Source organism: Xyrauchen texanus, chromosome 42 (genome assembly GCF_025860055.1).
Source record: "Xyrauchen texanus isolate HMW12.3.18 chromosome 42, RBS_HiC_50CHRs, whole genome shotgun sequence".
Classification (NCBI taxonomy): Eukaryota; Metazoa; Chordata; class Actinopteri; order Cypriniformes; family Catostomidae; genus Xyrauchen; species Xyrauchen texanus.
This window is the reverse complement of record NC_068317.1, coordinates 34,349,324-34,368,048: the sequence shown is the minus strand read 5'-3', so window position 1 is coordinate 34,368,048 and position 18,725 is coordinate 34,349,324. Positions and strand designations below refer to the sequence as shown.

Sequence of the window (18,725 nt, the reverse complement as noted above, 5' to 3'; positions counted from 1 at the left end):
CTGACTACAACCATTTAGGCAAGCTATCCGGCCCCCTTTTGATTTAAAAGCGTTACAAGTGGCGCCCGAACATTTTGTCTCTGGCCTCGGATCGGACCTTTGGAATTGTCGATCGAGGATATTATCTTTCGTTGTGGATTTACGGACATTTTTGCCCACGCCGAAGCTCCGACAAGCACGCGGATAATTTGTGCACGGACACCTGAGATTCATTCTGGCACGTGTGATTTGTTTCGGATCGTGACAGGAGTCATTCACCAGCGACTCAATAAAACCGTTCAAGAGTTTCAACTGAAAAAGAAGGAAAAAAAAAAACCTGTTCTAGCTTGGACCATAGACCATTGCAGGTTTGGACAAAGACCGTGCAACTGACTGTATATCTTGTTTCGCGGTTGACCAATTCATCTGATTCATCTGAATCTTACCGGGATTCGAACTGAAGTTGCGTACACAGCATCATCAGAACTGTTCAACAGGTTTGACATGAAAGCTCACATGATGTTTTAGGATTCCTTTGTAAAAAAAAAAAAAAAAAAAAATTGTTATATGGTTGTAAAGATGTTTCTGACTCATTAAGGGAAACTTAAACTGGGTTATTTCTACGTTTGTTTTTATGTTCTGAGGTTGAAGAGTGCAAATATAATTAGGATTATTTTGCTTCCATCATTGTTGTCATAATGTGAAAGTGGTGACAATTGTTGACCTTTGTTGAAAACTGTATAATTTACTGTTTTACCGTATTTACTGCATACCAAGCTGATCTAATATTGCCTATATTGAATACAATGGCCACACATGGTATGACAGATATGACTGACCTGACTTTACCTTTTGAGTCTGTGCCTAGGAGGAGAGCACCAAAGCCGACTGTTTGTCTGGAGACACAGGTTGAGTCGTTAAAGACTGAAGTAGCAGTGCTGCGAAAATGCTTAAAGGAGTCCCTTGATCTGCAGAGAGGTATTATTGACGATTACACTCAAAACATGTTCACAGCCGCTTCAAACCGCTTACCTGCACGTAACGATCCAATTGCCTCTTCCACTCCATATGCCCAGGCCCAACCTGTTCACGTCATGCCAAAACTTTCAGCGACAGCCATTGATTGCAACATCGCACATGAAAATGCAACAGACATTTCTCACACTTCTTCACTGCTTAATAGCACAACTAGAGCATTAGCTTCAGTCTTGAATCAGGCAAAACTTGAGCCCCCTATGTTTGGAGAGGATGGAAAAGTTCAGCCTGAGGATTGGCTTCAGCTTGTGGATGTATACAGAACCTCTTTGGGGCTGAGTGACGCCCAGATCCTTCTTGAATTACCTCGCTTCCTAGCCAAAGAGCCCAGGAAATGGTTTTCAGTATTGAGTGAACACATAGACACAACAGCCTAGACACAATTCCGCGCTCTATTTAAAAGTGTGTTCCTTCCATCGGACAATCAGGAGCGCATCTTGAGAGGCATCCTTGACCGTGTTCAAGCACCTGATGAGCCTTTTCCAACATTTGTAGCACATCTATTGAGCGAATTCAAAAAGCTGAAGTCTCCCCCAACAGAACAAGATCAAATTGAACTGATTTGTAAGCATGCATTGGAGCGATACAGAGTCGCAATTTATGGTACAGAGATCACATCAGTCATTGACCTCCTGATGCGGGCACATGAGCTCCATTCTGTTCTTGGCCCAAACAGCCGTAATGAGCCCCAGCTTCCAATGAAGGAAAAAGCACGTGAACTTTACTGCTTTAAATGCTCTAAACCTGGTTTTACGTCCCGAAATTGTCCGAACTGTAGCTTTGTGCCACAAGCAGATGTTTTCCCGGGTGTTGCAAAGCAGAACTTACAAAGAGGATATGGAACGCCAGGCTGTAATCAGAGTAGCGAGAACCAAAGCATCAGCAACAGGGGTGAGCAGGAAAATAAATGTGACCAGCAGAAGGGAAACTTCAGGGGAGGGAGGACATTTCACAGGGGCAATCCTCCCTCCAGAAGGTAAATATGCTCCAACATTCTCCGGTGTCCACACTTGAGCAACTCGTCCTGGGTCATGTAGAAGACCCGGCTTCTTCTTCCTTCTGGAACACCCCATTCATTGTCAAAGTAAACCTCTACAACAGAGCATTTGACGCAGCTCTTGATACAGGCGCTTCCCTTTCCGCAATTGGGACTAATATTATTTCTGGCATTCCAGGAAGCTCTGAAAAAGTGCACCCTTGGTTATCGCCCCCCATTCAATTAGCTAACAGAGCAACTTGCAGCCCAACCGGCATCATTTGGCTGAATATTGGATTCCATGGAAAACGGTTTTACCATAGATTTGTTATTGTCCCTGATCTCGCTTCACCCCTTATCTTAGGGATGGATTTCATGTTAAGAGCTGCAGTCAACATTCATATTCCCTCCAGGACAGTAACCTTATGTGACACTAGTGCGCCAGAACCACATGAACTAGCGGGTGAATGGATAGAGACTACAGCGGTAGGGCGCATGATGTTCATGGGTGTCCAAAAATCTGACTTAAATGGTAAAGTCGAGGAGGCATGTTTAGGACAGGGACAAAAAGCTCAGTTCCTTGCCCTGGTGGAAGATTTGTGGTGCATGTTTGATGGTCACTTGGGCCATACGTCAATGGCAGAGCACATGATCGACACCGGTAGGGCGAAGCCTGTGAATTTGCCACCTTACCGTACTTCCCCTGAGAAAAAGCAGATAATTGAAAGCCAGATAAAACAAATGCTGGAGGAAGGAATTATTGAGCCGTCATCAAGCCCATGGGCTGCGCCGGTCGTGATCGTAAAGAAACCTTGTGGAGAACCCAGGTTCTGTGTTGATTACAGGGGTCTAAATCAGCTCACACTGAAAGATTCATATCCTCTACCCCGGGTGGATGAATCACTAGACTTTCTGTCCCGTGGAAAATTTATTACCACTCTGGATCTATCTCGAGGGTATTGGCAAGTGTCCGTTGAGGAAAAGTCTAGACCAAAAACGGCTTTTATATCTCACTGTGGCCTATTTCAGTTCAAAGTCCTTCCCTTCGGGCTCAGCAATGCCCCCGCTACATTTCAAAGGGTCATGAACACTGTCCTCGCTGGCCTGACTTATAAATGCTGTGCAGTGTACTTGGACGACATTGTAATAGCTTCACCGACCTTTGAACAACACCTTGAAGACCTTCGGGAAGTTCTGTTAAGACTGCAGACAGTAGGTCTCTCTCTAAAGCTGAGCAAATGTCAGTTCTGTCTAAGTGAGCTCATATTCCTTGGATACCGTGTCACACCAGAGGGTATATCACCAAACCCGGCAAAAGTAAAGGCGGTGACTCTGTTCAGAACACCAAAAGACACAAAGGATGTCAGAGGTTTCCTTGGCCTTACGGGCTATTATCGACGCTTCATCCCTGGCTATGCGAGTAAAGCGGAACCACTTTTCCGTCTCACCCGGAAAGAAACACCGTTCTGCTGGGACGAAAATTGCCAGGCTGCTATGGATTTCTTGACAAAGTGTCTCACGTCAGCACCAATCTTATGTTTTCCAAATTTCACACGGCCATTCTATGTACACACAGACGCTTGCGACCTGGGTCTTGGTGCGGCCCTAATGCAAAAAGACGACATGGGACGGGAGGTTGTTGTAGCTTTTGCAAGCAGAACTCTACACAAGGCTGAGAAACCCTACTCGACGCCTGAAAAGGAATGTTTAGGAGTGATTTGGGCTCTGGAGTACTTTAGACCCTATGTAGAGGGCCTCCATGTAACGGTCTACACAGACCATAATAGCCTGAGATGGCTGATGAACCGCCCAAACCCTTCAGGACGTCTAGCGAGATGGTCCTTACGCCTGCAGGACTTTGATTTTAGTATTGTGCATAAGCCAGGTGTTCAAAACAAGGTCCCCGATGCTTTGTCCCGCAACCCGATTCAATGCGAGGCTGCCCCAATAGACATTCTGCTAGATTATTCAATCATTGGGGGGATGGATCTCCGTAGCCTGTCCTCAGTCGTGCTGACAGACAAAGCACAGTTGAGGCAATTACAGGAAAATGACCCAGTGGTCAGTGATCTTTTATGTGCCCTTAACAGTGCCAGAAAAGAGGATGTGGATGAAAAGTATGTCATTCACGAGGGTTTGCTGTACGTCAGAGACTCTAAAGTGACTTGTGGACTACATCCAATGAAACAGCTCAAATTCTACGCGCCTACATCCATCAGAGGTACTTTGTTAAAATACTACCATGACCACCCTACTGCTGGACACCTCGGAATTACCAAAACATTGACCAGACTAAAGATTAGGTTCTTCTGGCCAAAAATTACAGAGGATGTGAAGAGATACGTTACCTCATGTTCCGTGTGTCAATTGACAAAGCCTAGTCAAAAGAAACCAGCGGGTCTGATGGTCCCAATCAAACCACAAAAACCCTGGGAATACACTGGAGTAGACTTTGTGGGCCCTCTCCCTCGGACGCAGACTGGAAATGAATATATATCCTTGTGTTGTCGACTACTTCTCGAAATGGGTAGAAGTAAATGCAGTCCGAACAGCGACAGCGCAAGTTGCTGCAAGTAAGTTCCTGAGCGAAATCTTTGCCAGACACGGTGCACCGACTTACCTGATTTCAGACCGTGGTATGCCATTTGTGAGTAACCTCTTCGAGGATGTGATGGCCACCCTGGGTACAGAACACAGGTTGACTACGGCATATCACCCACAGACAAACGCTACAGAAAGGGTGAACCGTACCTTTAAAACAGTCATTCGTGCATACGTGGGGGACAAACACACCTCATGGGACAGATACATACCTCAGATATGTTTCGCTCTTCATACTGCGCCACATGAGAGTACAGGCCTGTCGCCGTCAATGATGTTGTATGGACGTGAGCTTGAGACTCCACTTGATTTGATCACACAACCGAATGTTGATGGAGTGGATGACCCGGATGTAACATACCCGGAGAATTTGAGAGCTTCCTTACAAGACGCTCATGATCACGCCAGAGTAGCTCTAGAGGAAGGACATAAACGTAGGAAACGATACTATGACCTAAAACGGCGTTCAGTTTCTTATGTTGTGGATGATCTGGTTAGAGTGAAAACACACCCGAAGTCTAATGCAATAGCAAACTTTACAGCCAAGCTGGCTCCAGTATACTCTGGTCCATACAGGGTCTCAAAAGTACTGTCTGATGTCAACTACAAGCTGGAAAAAGTCGATACTGGAGAGGATGTTGGTGTGTTTCACGTTGTGAACCTTCAGCCCTTTCACTCATGGAATACTGCTTTGTCCAAACAGAAACTCCCTGAGGATTGTGACAATGGACAATCGTGGGATGAAGGAGCCTCTATCCAAAACGGGGCTAGAGAATCTGACAATACTGCCTTAAGTGTTGCTGGAGACTGGTTGACCGAACTCCCCAATGACGTTTACACCGAAAGCTTACCTGAACAGACACTTGACGGTGCTGTTTTTACAGACACAGAGTGCTCTGATACAAATGACCCATTCCAGGGTACTGACCGTTATAACTTGAGACCGAGACAGAACCCCAGAATTACTTCTGACTGGACAATTAATAGGTGGACTAACCCATATCATACACGCAAGATTGAAGTTAAGTAAGGAGAGATGAAACAATGGTTTTGTTTGTCACTTGTTGTTTATTGACGTTCAAGGTTTGATGTTTTTGGAAAAAAAAAGGGAAAGGGAAAAAACAATGTATTCCATATGTGGGTGTTGCACACAGTTGTTTTGTTTTATTGAACTTAAGTGCAATGTATTGTGCTTTATTTTTTTGTTTTTCTCACCCTGTAACAGCTTTTCAACTGTGGCATGTATGTATGGTTGTTAAGTGAAACAGTCAGGCTCCCTGGTTGTGTACGGCTGGGGTCAGCCTTTATTTGACAGGGGGGAATCTGTAACAAGTAGAATTAGGTACTGCGCCTTTAAGATGAAACGTACTCTGGTACTCCCTCACTCAGAGTGGGCAGTCGATATGGGAAGCGCGAGCTGTAAACATCGCATGTATGCGTGCAGGCCCGTTTCATATTTCTGTTGCTCTTATTCTGCTTTTATTTCTATTCAGTAACGCAGTTGTTGTTAGCTGTGTGTTTTGCAAACTGCCCATGTGTGCGTGGGACCGACGACGTTGATAATAAATCACCCTGGTGGAATATCAGTTACGTCTTGTGAGTCTTTGCTTACACCTGACTACAACCATTTAGGCAAGCTATCCGGCCCCCTTTTGATTTAAAAGCGTTACAGCACCTCAGAAAACAGCTAAATTAAGGCACATGCTCTCTGTTGCTGATACCGAAAAACAAATGAATGCGTTCATGACCTCAAGACTAGGTTATTGTAATGCATTACTGGGAGGATGTCCAGCAAGATCAATAAATAAACTTTAATTGGTTCAAAATGCAGCAGCCAGAGTCCTGACGAGAACCAAGAAATATGATCATATTAGCCCCATTTTATCATCGTTACATTGGATACCTGTTAAATTCCATATTCATTTTAAAACTCTGTTAACTACGTGCAAATCTTTGAATGGTCTCTGCAGTAATTAAGTGATCTTCTACCACACTATATTCCATCATGTTCATTACGATCGCAAAATTCTGGCCTGTTAATAGTTCCTAGAATATCAAAATCCACAAAAGGAGGAAGATCCTTTTCATATTTGGCTCCTAAACTATGGAATAGTCTCCCTAATACTGTTCGAGATGCAGACACACTCTCTCAGTTTAAGTCTAGACTAAAGACTCATCTATTTAGCCAGACATACACCTAATTTATCCTCCAAACCACAATTAGGCTGCTTTAGTTGGGTCTGCCGGAACCAGAAACATTGATCGTGATTTATAACTCTGCAATAAATTGAATGGCATCTATGCTAATATTATTTTATTTGTTTCTCTGTCTCAACTTCGGGACTCCTATCCTGAGGTCACCAGAACCGGCTGGATCCAGCACCATTCCTGATTCGTGCTGGACTCCACTGCTACGTGTCGCTGAATGATGATGATTAAATGCAGCCGGTTCCAGCCAAACATCATGCTTACGATGATTTGGGCAGGCAGCATATGTCGTATTCAAACATCATTAGTCTAGCTGACCACCGAGCCATCCGAAGTCCTTGAACACCTGTAAGGCCTTTAAGTATGGTCGACATCAGTCTCTGAAAGCAACTTGGCCCTGACGCCAGTCCATATGGTACTCTTTTGTAACGGAATAAGCCTTCATGAATAATGAATGGACTGCGGCTATCTTCATGAAGCAATACTTGGTGATAGGAGCTTTGAAGGTCCAGTGTTGAAAAAACTGTTGCCCACCTCAATTCTGCGAACATTTCTTCCATGTGAGGAAGTGGAAAACTGTCCACCACTACTGCTCTATTTGGTTCTCAAAAATCCACACAAAGTCGGATGTTACCGTTTTTTTTCTTCTTAGTGACAACAATCGGTGAGACCCATTCCGACGATTCAATCGGTTCAATCATGTCCTGTTGTATGAGATGTTTTAGATCTTGTGATACAGCTTCACGCACTGCAAACGGAAGATGAAGTAACATCTGCTGTACCGGTTTCACATCAGCACGGACTTTAACTAAGTGTGTGAATCCTTTTGCACAACCCAATTTCTCAGGTTCCATACGTGTGTCAGATGTATTTATTGTGCAGCACGGCGATGCAACAATACGGCCATCTAACAGCTGCAGTTCTAGGGCCGCAAACATGTCTCGTCCTATCACCGCGGTGCCGGTATTTACTACAAACAGTTCTGTTGTAGTACATCGATTACCGTATGCAATCTCAGCTTCCAAGCATCCCTTTACAGGTATGGCATCACCACCATAGCTCACTAAATGTATCTTTGGTTTTGAGAGAGTAGCAGTAGGGAAATACTGTGTGCACACTGACATTGGAATGATTGATACAGTTGAGCCGTATTCAGCATTAACTTAACATTCTGCATTGAACCACACGTGCTGATTTGAACAGTACACATTATCTTTCTTGAATCACGATCTTCATCAACACAACAACAATGATATTCATCACCTTCTTCATCTGGACTCTCACATCATTTGCTCGAGGTTTGTCAAATACAACTTTTATAATTAGAAGGTCACAGTCACTCAGAGTCCCTCAATAACAGCAGCTCAACCAGGACAAGAAGTCCAAATAAACTGTAAAACCAGCAGTGATGTGTATGATGGTGATTATTTAGCCTTGATACTGAACATGAACAGCATGAGGGTGAGAAAATTATGACAAAATCAAAATTATTTAGTGAACTATCCCTTTAAACCTTCCACAGCATTATCAACATAATGAGAGACTTTGAGTGTGTGTTTGCTATTAGACAAACCATCTAATGATCTTTGAACAGACCATAATATGATCAGATGTCACAACAGGTGCTCTCCACCATTACAAAATCTGTCCAACCTTGTGGACCTACAGTACAGAAAAAAGTCTTCATCTCGTGTTACAGATGAGCTGGTGCAGTTTATTAGTTGCATATGTTTTATGAAGATGTCACTTAAATAACTTCATAACTGTCAAACGACTCAATAGAGCAGAAGTGAAACTGGTGTGTTCCAGTTCAGATCATTGAACCAATCAAACAGTGAATCTGAGAGTGTGAGGTGAAAATCACATTTGCATTGTCAGAGTTGAATGATTGTGTTTCTCTCAGAATAGAGCAGCTCTGTCTCCAGTGAACATGTTCAAAACACAAGAGATTTTATTTTAGGTTTATCAGTAAACACACAATTTCAGAATTACTAAAACAATGAAAACATTGTGAATATCTAAAACTCTACCAAAGGACTTTAATGAAGCATACCACAAAGTCATATTGATTAATGAAGCACTTTAACTCAAATGTATCTTGTTCAGAAGCTTTATTGAATGTAACAAACACAACACATTAAAAGATTCAGTTGTAAATCACTAAAGCTGCGAGACACTCGGATACAACTCATCTTTAGAAGAAACATCAACATTCAACACTCTTAACAGCGACTCTTGCGGAACGAGACCTGATGAAGATCTCCATCATGAGTTACTCTGCAGACGAACACCTCTGCCTCGTCCCAGTGTGCTTTGCTGAGGGTCAGGACGCTATTGCGGCTGTAGCGGCCGTCCTGCTCACTCTCTGCACTGGTCAGAACCCCCTCTGTGACCTCTGACCCATCCAGAGTCCAGCTCAGCAGCGCCCCCTCTGGAGAGTAAGAACTGATCAGGCAGAGCAGTGCGGTTGAGTTTCCAGAGATCTGCAGAGAGGACGGAGGCAGCAGAGTCATAGAAGGCTTCACTGTGGGACCAGCTGCAAAACACAAACACAACACATTATTAAACACATATAACAACATATTCTGCATCTCAATCGCACTTCACATTTTCTCGGCATCTTTTATTGTTCACAGTTTCAATAGGGGTGGGTCAAAATCGTATTTTTAAAGTATCGCAATAGTTTATCTCGCAAAACCGCATTGATATTCTAATGTCAAGAAGCAATATTTGAAGTTCTTCATGTTATTTGAGAAGAGATCACTCTTGAGAATGTGAAATGTACTTTAGCATTAGTTCAACGTACACGATTATTTCTATTCAAACAGAAGCTCAAAACAGCGACCAATGCAGATGATTGACAAACATTTGAGGAAAAGAGAGAAATCTCACAATGTTGAATAAATATATACCAAACATATAAAATCATATAAAACACAAAACATACAGTATAAAATCATGTATTGCAGTCATTGCTGATTCTAAATCTTTTATTTATAGAGAATTAACCCAAAACTACTGTAAAATGAGTTTAGGATATATTTAATATAACAAATACAGAGAATTGATCAAATAAAAGAGTATAGAAATGAATAGAGGACATGATGATCCTGATATACTGTTACAAACTCACAGTGACTGACAAGAACTAAAGGAGCTCGTACAGACGGAAAAACTTATTTTACATTTCAAAGAGTCCACTTTATCAAACTTTTCATCATTTTGTATAATAATAAAAACATGTTTGTTGAAATAATCACAAATCTAGAAATATTGAAAAACACACATTTCTTGCATATTATTAAAAAACTTACTTTTGAGCACCAGTTTGGTTCCTCCACCGAACGTGTACCACAGTGTTACATTCTGCTGAAACCGCCGTACAAAAACCTCCGTTACACCCAAGTGAACACAAACTCCAGAGAGAGCAGATCTCGCTCTCACACACACACACAAATACACACACACACACACACAGACACACACACACACACACACACACACACACACAAACATATACACACACACACACACATACACACACACACACACACACACACACACACACATAAACACACACACACACACACACACACACACACACACATATACACACACACACACACATACACACACACACACACACACACACACACACACACATAAACACACACACACACACACACACACACACACACACACACACACACACACACACACACACACACACACACACACACAAACATATACATACACACACACACAAACATACACACACACACACACACACACAACACTACATACACATAAAGCACACACACACACATACACACATATAACACACCACACACACACACATAAACACACACACACACACATAAACACACACACACACACACACACACACACACACACACACACACACACACACACATGTTGTGTTTCCATGTTTTATGGGGACTTTCCATAGACATAATGGTTTTTATACTGTACAAACTTTATATTCTATCCCCTAAACCTAACCCTACCCCTAAACCTAACCCTACCCCTAAACCTAACCCTCACAGAAAACTTTCTGCATTTTTACATTTTCAAAAAACATAATTTAGTATAATTTATAAGCTGTTTTCCTCATGGGGAAAATGTCAAAAATGTCGCCACAAGGTCAAAAATTTCGGGTTTTACTATCCTTATGGGGACATTTGGTCCCCACAAAGTGATAAATACACGCTCACACACACACACACACATAAACACACACACCTAAACACACACACATACACACACACAGACACATAAACACACACACATACACACACATAAAAACACACACACATACACACACTCATACACACACATAAGCACACACACACATAAACACACACACATACACACACACACACATACACACACACACATAAGCACACACACACATAAACACACACACACACACATAAACACACAGACACACACACACACATAAACACACACTACAGCATTACAGTAATGTACTGTAAAATACGTATGGCTGCATAGTATTGCATTAACATTTGTAACTCTAAGCCGTTAATTTACTGCACTGCATTGAATGAATGATGTTGGTTATCATGCTGTAATGTTTACAGTTCCTATGCTGAACACACACTGTGTTTGAATTCTGTACAGAGTGGAAAGGCAAAGACATCATGGAGGACGAGGACGCTTGTTTACAGATGTACAAGAGACTGCAAATATAAATAAGGTTTTGGCCAACAAGTAAGTAAGTAAAATGTATTTATATAGCACAATTCTCAGATAAAAATCACAAAGTGCTTTGCAAGAAAAGGGGAATACACAACATTAATAAATACATGACACTATATGATCCAAATAAATAACTAAATCAAAAACAAAAACATAAACAAACAGAAATACACATCAGACAGGCCTAACCACCTACAGTGTAGCTAAAAGCCTCTTTAAATAAAAGAGTTTTCAACTGTGTTTTAACATTTTCCACCGAATCCAAGAAGCGCAAGGAAGGAGGCAAAGCATTCCACAGTCTAGGTGCCACTGCTTGAAAAGAACAGTCCCCTCTAGTTTTAAAATGTGTATGGGGAACAATTAAAAATCTCTGACCAGTTGATCTCAGACTACGTGAGGACGTAAGCAGCTGTATCAGGTCAGAGATGTAAGGGGTTGCTTGTCCTTGTAGGGCTCTAAAGGTAAGAACCAGCATTTTAAAACACATTCTAAATTGCACTGGTAACCAGTGAAGAGAAGCTAAAACAGGTGTGATGTGTGCCCTTTTACTGGTGTGGGTTAAAAGCCTTGCTGCGGAGTTCTGAACAGTCTGAAGGCGATAAAGCTCTTTCTTATTAAGACAAGTAAAAAGACTGTTACAGTAATCTAAACGAGATGAAATAAAAGCATGAATGATCATCTCCAGTTCGGCCTTAGATACCAGGACTCTTATTTTGGATATGTTCCTTAATTGAAAGAAACAATGTTTGATACAGTTTTTTCGAAGTGTTGCTCCAAGGACATGGCAGAATCAAAAACCACGCTCTAAACTTCTGAGACTTCTGAGCATGCACAGATCCGAAGCCTAATCATAACCTCGATATGTTGCTTTATCTGGAGAGATGCTTTGCTCAGGGAGCAATTACATAGTGCTTTCGAGTCTCAGTTCAAGGACTAAGATAGTTATCATTTAACCACTGCTTGATACTAGTCAGACAGTTGATAAGAGAGGACAGTTTATGTAACTCAGACGACTTAAAAGAGCCGTACAACTGAATGTCGTCTGCATACAGATGATAAGAAACCTCACTAAACTGACCAAGTAACTGTCCTAGAGGGAGAATGTACACAAGGAACAGAATCGGTCCCAAGATCGAGCCCTGAGGTACCCCACTCGATAAGCCTGCAGTATCTGACATGATCTGATTTATAAAAACACTAAAATTCTACCAGAAAGGTAAGATGAAAAGCATTTTAAAACTGAATGCAATTAGGATTCGAGAGATAAGACAGCATATCTTGAATAATGACACCATATTTAACAACATCAATGCTGTAAGCCTGTCGACCATACAACGCATCCTCCAACGGCACCAAGTGACGATGAAACAACTTTACAAGGTGCCATTTGAGAGAAACACTGACAGAATCAAGAATCTGTGACATGACTTTGTAGAGGTATGTATGCAACACTACTTCCAGTACTTCAGACATACCATATTTACTCTTCTGTATATCCTTTTGTCTGTTACAGAGAGTATTGCAGATGGATGCCCATGTAATTCGCCATGAATTTATTTATGTGGATGAGGTTGGCTTCAACCTCACCAAAACCAGGTGCCATGGAAGAAATGTAATAGGACAGAGGGCAATTACCAATGTCCCTGGACAGCGTGGGGGTAATATAACTATGTGTGCTGCCATCACTCAAAACAGTGTCCTCCATCACAATGCCACACTGGGTCCGAACAACACCGGCCATACGCTCACTTTTCTGGATGCAATTCACACAATGCTTGTCCCTGATCCAGATCAGGAGTCTGCTAGATTTGTGGTCATATGGGACAATGTTAGTTTTCACCGAGCTGTTCTGGTCCAAAACTGGTTTGCCCCCCATCCACAATTTATAGTTTTGTACTACCCCCATATTCACCTTTCCTAAATCCCATAGAGGAATTCTTCTCAGCCTGGTGCTGGAAAGGGTATGATCGCCAACCCTATGCCCGCATGCCGCTTCTCCAGGCAATGGAGGACACATGTGGGGACATAGAGGTTAACTCTGTCCAATGTTGGATACGCCATGCTAGGAGATACTTCCCTCGATGTTTGGCAAGATAAAACATATCTTGTGATGTGGATGAAGTATTGTGGCCAGACCCAGCCTGTAGAAGAGATGAAGTGTAGCTTAGCACTGGTGACTTTGTGATTCTGATGAACATCTCCTTTTGTGTTCCACAGAGGACAGAAAGGCATAAATTATGACCTTTAAACCTCCCATAGCACGATCAACATAATGAGAGACATTGAGTGTGTGTTTGCTATTAGACAAACCATCTAATGATCTTTGAACAGACCATAATATGATCAGATGTCACAACAGGTGCTCTCCACCATTACAAAATCTGTCCAACCTTGTGGACCTACAGTACAGAAAAAAGTCTTCATCTCGTGTTACAGATGAGCTGGTGCAGTTTATTAGTTGCATATGTTTTATGAAGATGTCACTTAAATAACTTCATAACTGTCAAACGACTCAATAGAGCAGAAGTGAAACTGGTGTGTTCCAGTTCAGATCATTGAACCAATCAAACAGTGAATCTGAGAGTGTGAGGTGAAAATCACATTTGCATTGTCAGAGTTGAATGATTGTGTTTCTCTCAGAATAGAGCAGCTCTGTCTCCAGTGAACATGTTCAAAACACAAGAGATTTTATTTACATTTACAGTAAATGCAACTTTCTCAACTATTAACATCTCAAAACCTTTTAAAACATGTCAAACTTTACCAAAGTACTTTCTTGATCAAATACTTCATGTAATTCTCTCTGTAAGTAGAAAGACACTTTAAATAGTGACACACAGATTGAATATTACACATTTAAAATGTCGACATTATTTAAAACAAAAAGATGACCTTTGACTTCTGACCTTTAACCTCATTCATCATGTTGAACATGGTGATAATTCTACTGTCTCTTATGTTGATGCTGCTCTCTCTCATACTGCATTCAATTATCAGAGACGTTTAGCATCAGACAAATATGACACATGTAACATTTTTCAGATGCAAACTCCTGCATAAGGAACATCTAACTTTTGTTTTTGCATTATCTGACGTGACCATCACACTCATTTACATGAACACACTTTGCATTGGCAGCACATGCTTCAGTTGTCTGGGAGTTTTTAATAGTTCAGTGAGTTTGAAACTGAAGACGGAGAACTTCTTCATCCAGAATCTAGATCCACAGCAATCATGACTTTCATCAGCATCTTTATCTGGATGTTCACTAGCTACTGTTTTAGAGGTAAGAACACATTAAAATATCTCATTCTACACTATATGACTGATCATGTGTGTCCTGAATGAAATGAAACAGTTTAGCTGAACATTTACTGTTTTTATTTTGTTGTCTTAATGTAGAATCCAGATGTGCAGTGACAGTCACTCAAACACCTGCAGTGAAATCTGTTCATCTTGGAGACACATTTACTATCAGCTGTAAAACCAGTCCTGAAGTTTATCAGGGTTGGGGTTATCAGCCTCTTGCCTGGTATCAGCAGAAACCTGGAGAAGCTCCTAAACTCCTGATAAAAAAAGCAAATGAGTCAGAATCAAATACACCATCTAGATTCAGTGGCAGTGGATCTAAAAGTGATTTCACTCTGACCATCAGTGGAGTCCAGACTGAAGATGCAGGACATTATTACTGTCAGAGCAGACATTACATCAGTCGTAATGTGTTCACACAGTGATAAAGAGTCGTACAAAAACCTCTGTCAGTCACACTGCACTGATACACTGACAGATACTGCAGCTGCTCACACACACACACACACACACACACACACACACACACACACACACACACACATATCACACAGAGAGAGAAACTGAGGAGTTCAACTCGTATTTGCATCTTTCATAAATATTTCATTTAATATCTTTAAATACGTCAATTTAAACAATATTCCCTTCTGTCACTCTCACACCAGTACAAAAACTTTACCAAACTGAATTTCTGTCCCGTACAAATATAAAGACATACAGCACCCTAAATGTCTAACGGAGCTGCACTAATGAACATTCCCACACTCTGTTAAGTGAACGTCTCTTTAGACTTAAACGGTCACGTTTCTAGTTAGGCTGCATTAGTCGTGTCATACAGTACATGGGACAAAACAGGCCACAAAACTGAAAGTGAATGAATAATACAAGTTTATGTATCAAGGGATTATTTTGGATTAGTCTGTTCAACATGATCTGAGGCGTTCATGTTTGGTCTCATTTAGGAAAAGTCCAGTCAGAACAGACTCATTAGAGCAATAATAAATATCTCAATAGATAGTTTATTGACGGTCTCAGAAGCGGAGGCAACTGAGACTTGCCCTCCACCACCCGGATTGAGGTGAGTAACCGCGTCACCACGAGGACCTACTAAGTAGTGGGAATTGTGCATTCCAAATTGGGAGAAAATGGGATAAAAAACAAAAAGAAACAACTATAGGCACATATCAAATAAACCTCATCTATTATTTTATAATTTCTGCTTTCCAAAATACAGTATAAATGTACAAGAACTAAAACAACAATAATGTATTAAATATGACAATATTTATGCAGAAAGTGATATAAACATTTACATTCAATTTATTAACAATTTCCTCAATTGCACAACTATATTTCACTCATTGTAAATCAAGTAAGCATTGACGAGTGCAAGATTTCATCTTTTCTTCAGTGTGTGTAGCATTCATGGCTAAATCATTTCTAAATGACTAGAGATCGTTCAGACCAACACATGCAACAAACCCAGATAGCACATGTATGTCTCCGAGATGTCTGTTTTACATCTTTTCATCTGGAAATCATCAAACACCTGCTAAACATGTTAAAAAGATCATCGTCTCATTTGCCGAATGTCTTATTGACATCCGAGACATACTTTTTACACACGTCTTATAGATGTACTGCAGATGAGCAAACATCATAAAATAGATGTCTTCACACACAGTAAAGAGACATTTTGGTGTTGTACGAGTGCCATCAGGGAAAAGAGTATAACACAGGTGTCTCGAGACACGTTTTTAACAGTTGAGGTTCTTTTTAGCTTGACAAATGCATTTAAATAATTGTGGCACTCCTGCGTGAGATGCTAATATGTAATGCAATGGTCAAAAACATCTGTTTAGCATGTTTACATCTAAAAACAGCATGGGTGGATGCAAAAACGTGTTTGGTGTGAACAATCCCTTATTAAAAAGACACGGCACCAATGGAAGTTTCTCAAAGATACCTCTCATAAAGCAGTCTATAGTTGACTGCAGGTAAATCTCCACTTTATCAACAAACGAATGGGACTGAATAGCCAATCGATTCACACCTTATTGCTAACCTGTCTGGCCAATTTGCTGAAAAGAATCGACTCAATAGAATGATTTATTTGTGATCTGGGCATCACTTGTTCTGATTCTACTCAGCAGATTGAAATGCGGGACATGACGTCAAGATCTCTGGTATTATCAGTCAAAAACGTTTGTCGAAGTTGAAGGGACTCGACTGGACTCGGGGTTAAGGGCAAGACCAAGAAAATATGATCCGGTCTCGAATACTACAACACTGCAAAGAACATATTTCAAATCAGCAGTAAAATCTGTCAACACAAGTATCACAAACAGTGTGTTTCAAAAGCATAGACAACTTGTTATATTAAAATATATTATTATAATTAAATTTCACCATGAAAGTCTGCACATGACACATGTGAGAAAGCATAAACAGCATAAGATTACATGTTTGCTGATAGCGGCACCTGGTGGCCAATGTTGGTACCGCATTACTTTTTTTTTAAGAGAAGAGAAACAAATTTGAAGAGAGACATTTTTTTGTTGTTGTTGATAGACATCGAATACTACAGCACTGCAAAGAACATATTTCAAATCAGCAGTAAAATCTGTCAACACAGGTATCATAAATTGTGCTTCTTTAACTATAATAGATAACGCGCATGCACGTTCTTGAGTTGATCAACAGGTGACGTCTGTATCTGAAAGATGATTGGCTCTTTCACCTGGAAGGCGGGACTTCTTATCTACATCCGTTGGGCGTTCCAATTTCTCCCATTAATTTTAATAGAAGTGACCCGTCTCTGCTAAATAGTCTCTGATGTTTTTCCACTGATCATTTTAATTTCATGAGGAAATATGCTCACATCAGATCGATCAGTCCGGACTCCACTGCCCATCAGAGTGATGTCACACGTGACCTTGATTCAATCAACAAATTAAGAGTGCAAGAGGTGTGAGCATAAATAAGATGTTATGTATTTATTATAATTGCATAAAATATAAAATCAAATAAAAAATGACATGAAAAGTGTGACATTAAATATACGTATAATAATTAATATTGCAATAGCAAATATGGGTCTGTGCAGCTGGGTCATTTCTGTACAGCCCATGCCAACTGATCCATCAATATTAGAAATCTGAAAACCCCCAAAAAGACCAAAATGAAGATATTCCTTTCTTTGAATAAAAATAAAACTTCTCTTATTCGTTTGACCCCCTTTTCCCCACTTTCTCATTAATCACACTCAAACTCTCAAAGTCACTAACTAAGAGTATTTAAAAGCCTCGCTGTAACCTGCAACACCTGTGCTCACTAAGTAGCCCAACCCACATCAAATTAACCCAGTAGTGAAAAACCAAAAACAACCAGGAGAAAGAGAGGTGACTTATATCTCTGCAAAACAAAAATGGGCTTTTCCTCAATCAGTGGGCGTTTTCAAACCATTGAGATTCCCTACTTTCATTGGGTAGTTTAGAAACGCCCATTCTGGTTTGAAAACGCCCATTCATTTGTACACTGAGATTCCCTTCATTGGATAGTTTAGAAACAGATGGTGTGCAGTGTGCTACAGTCTTTGAATGTTTCAGATAATGTCAGATGATCGTCAGGGGCATATTAAGACTCCTTGGTGCCCCTGGGCATGAACATATAGTTTTTTTTCTTCTTCAGTGACTCGTGTGCTATTTTCAATGTTTTCTAAAGTCATACAGAAGCTGTATGTGAGGAACCGAAATTGCAAAACTGTTTCCTTTTCCTTTCCGGTCCTCCAGGGGCGCTTGACGGTTAGAAAACCGGACCCTCCATTGATCCGCGATTCAAATTTCAGAACGTTTTTATCTAATAGGAGACATTT

At 40.9% G+C, this 18,725-nt stretch overlaps 2 gene segments (V, D, J or C); one reads left to right on the top strand and one right to left on the bottom strand.

The window, feature by feature from the left end:
• Nucleotides 1-8,895: 8,895 nt before the first annotated feature.
• On the bottom strand, nt 8,896-14,707 carry LOC127635145 (Ig lambda-3 chain C region-like). The segment is given in 2 exon segments: nt 8,896-9,335; nt 14,449-14,707. Coding segments are annotated over 2 exon segments (387 nt in total).
• Nucleotides 14,708-14,727: 20 nt separating this feature from the next.
• Nucleotides 14,728-15,276, top strand: LOC127635056 (Ig kappa chain V region BS-5-like). The segment is given in 2 exon segments: nt 14,728-14,828; nt 14,945-15,276. Coding segments are annotated over 2 exon segments (384 nt in total).
• The last annotated feature ends 3,449 nt before the right edge of the window (nt 15,277-18,725 follow it).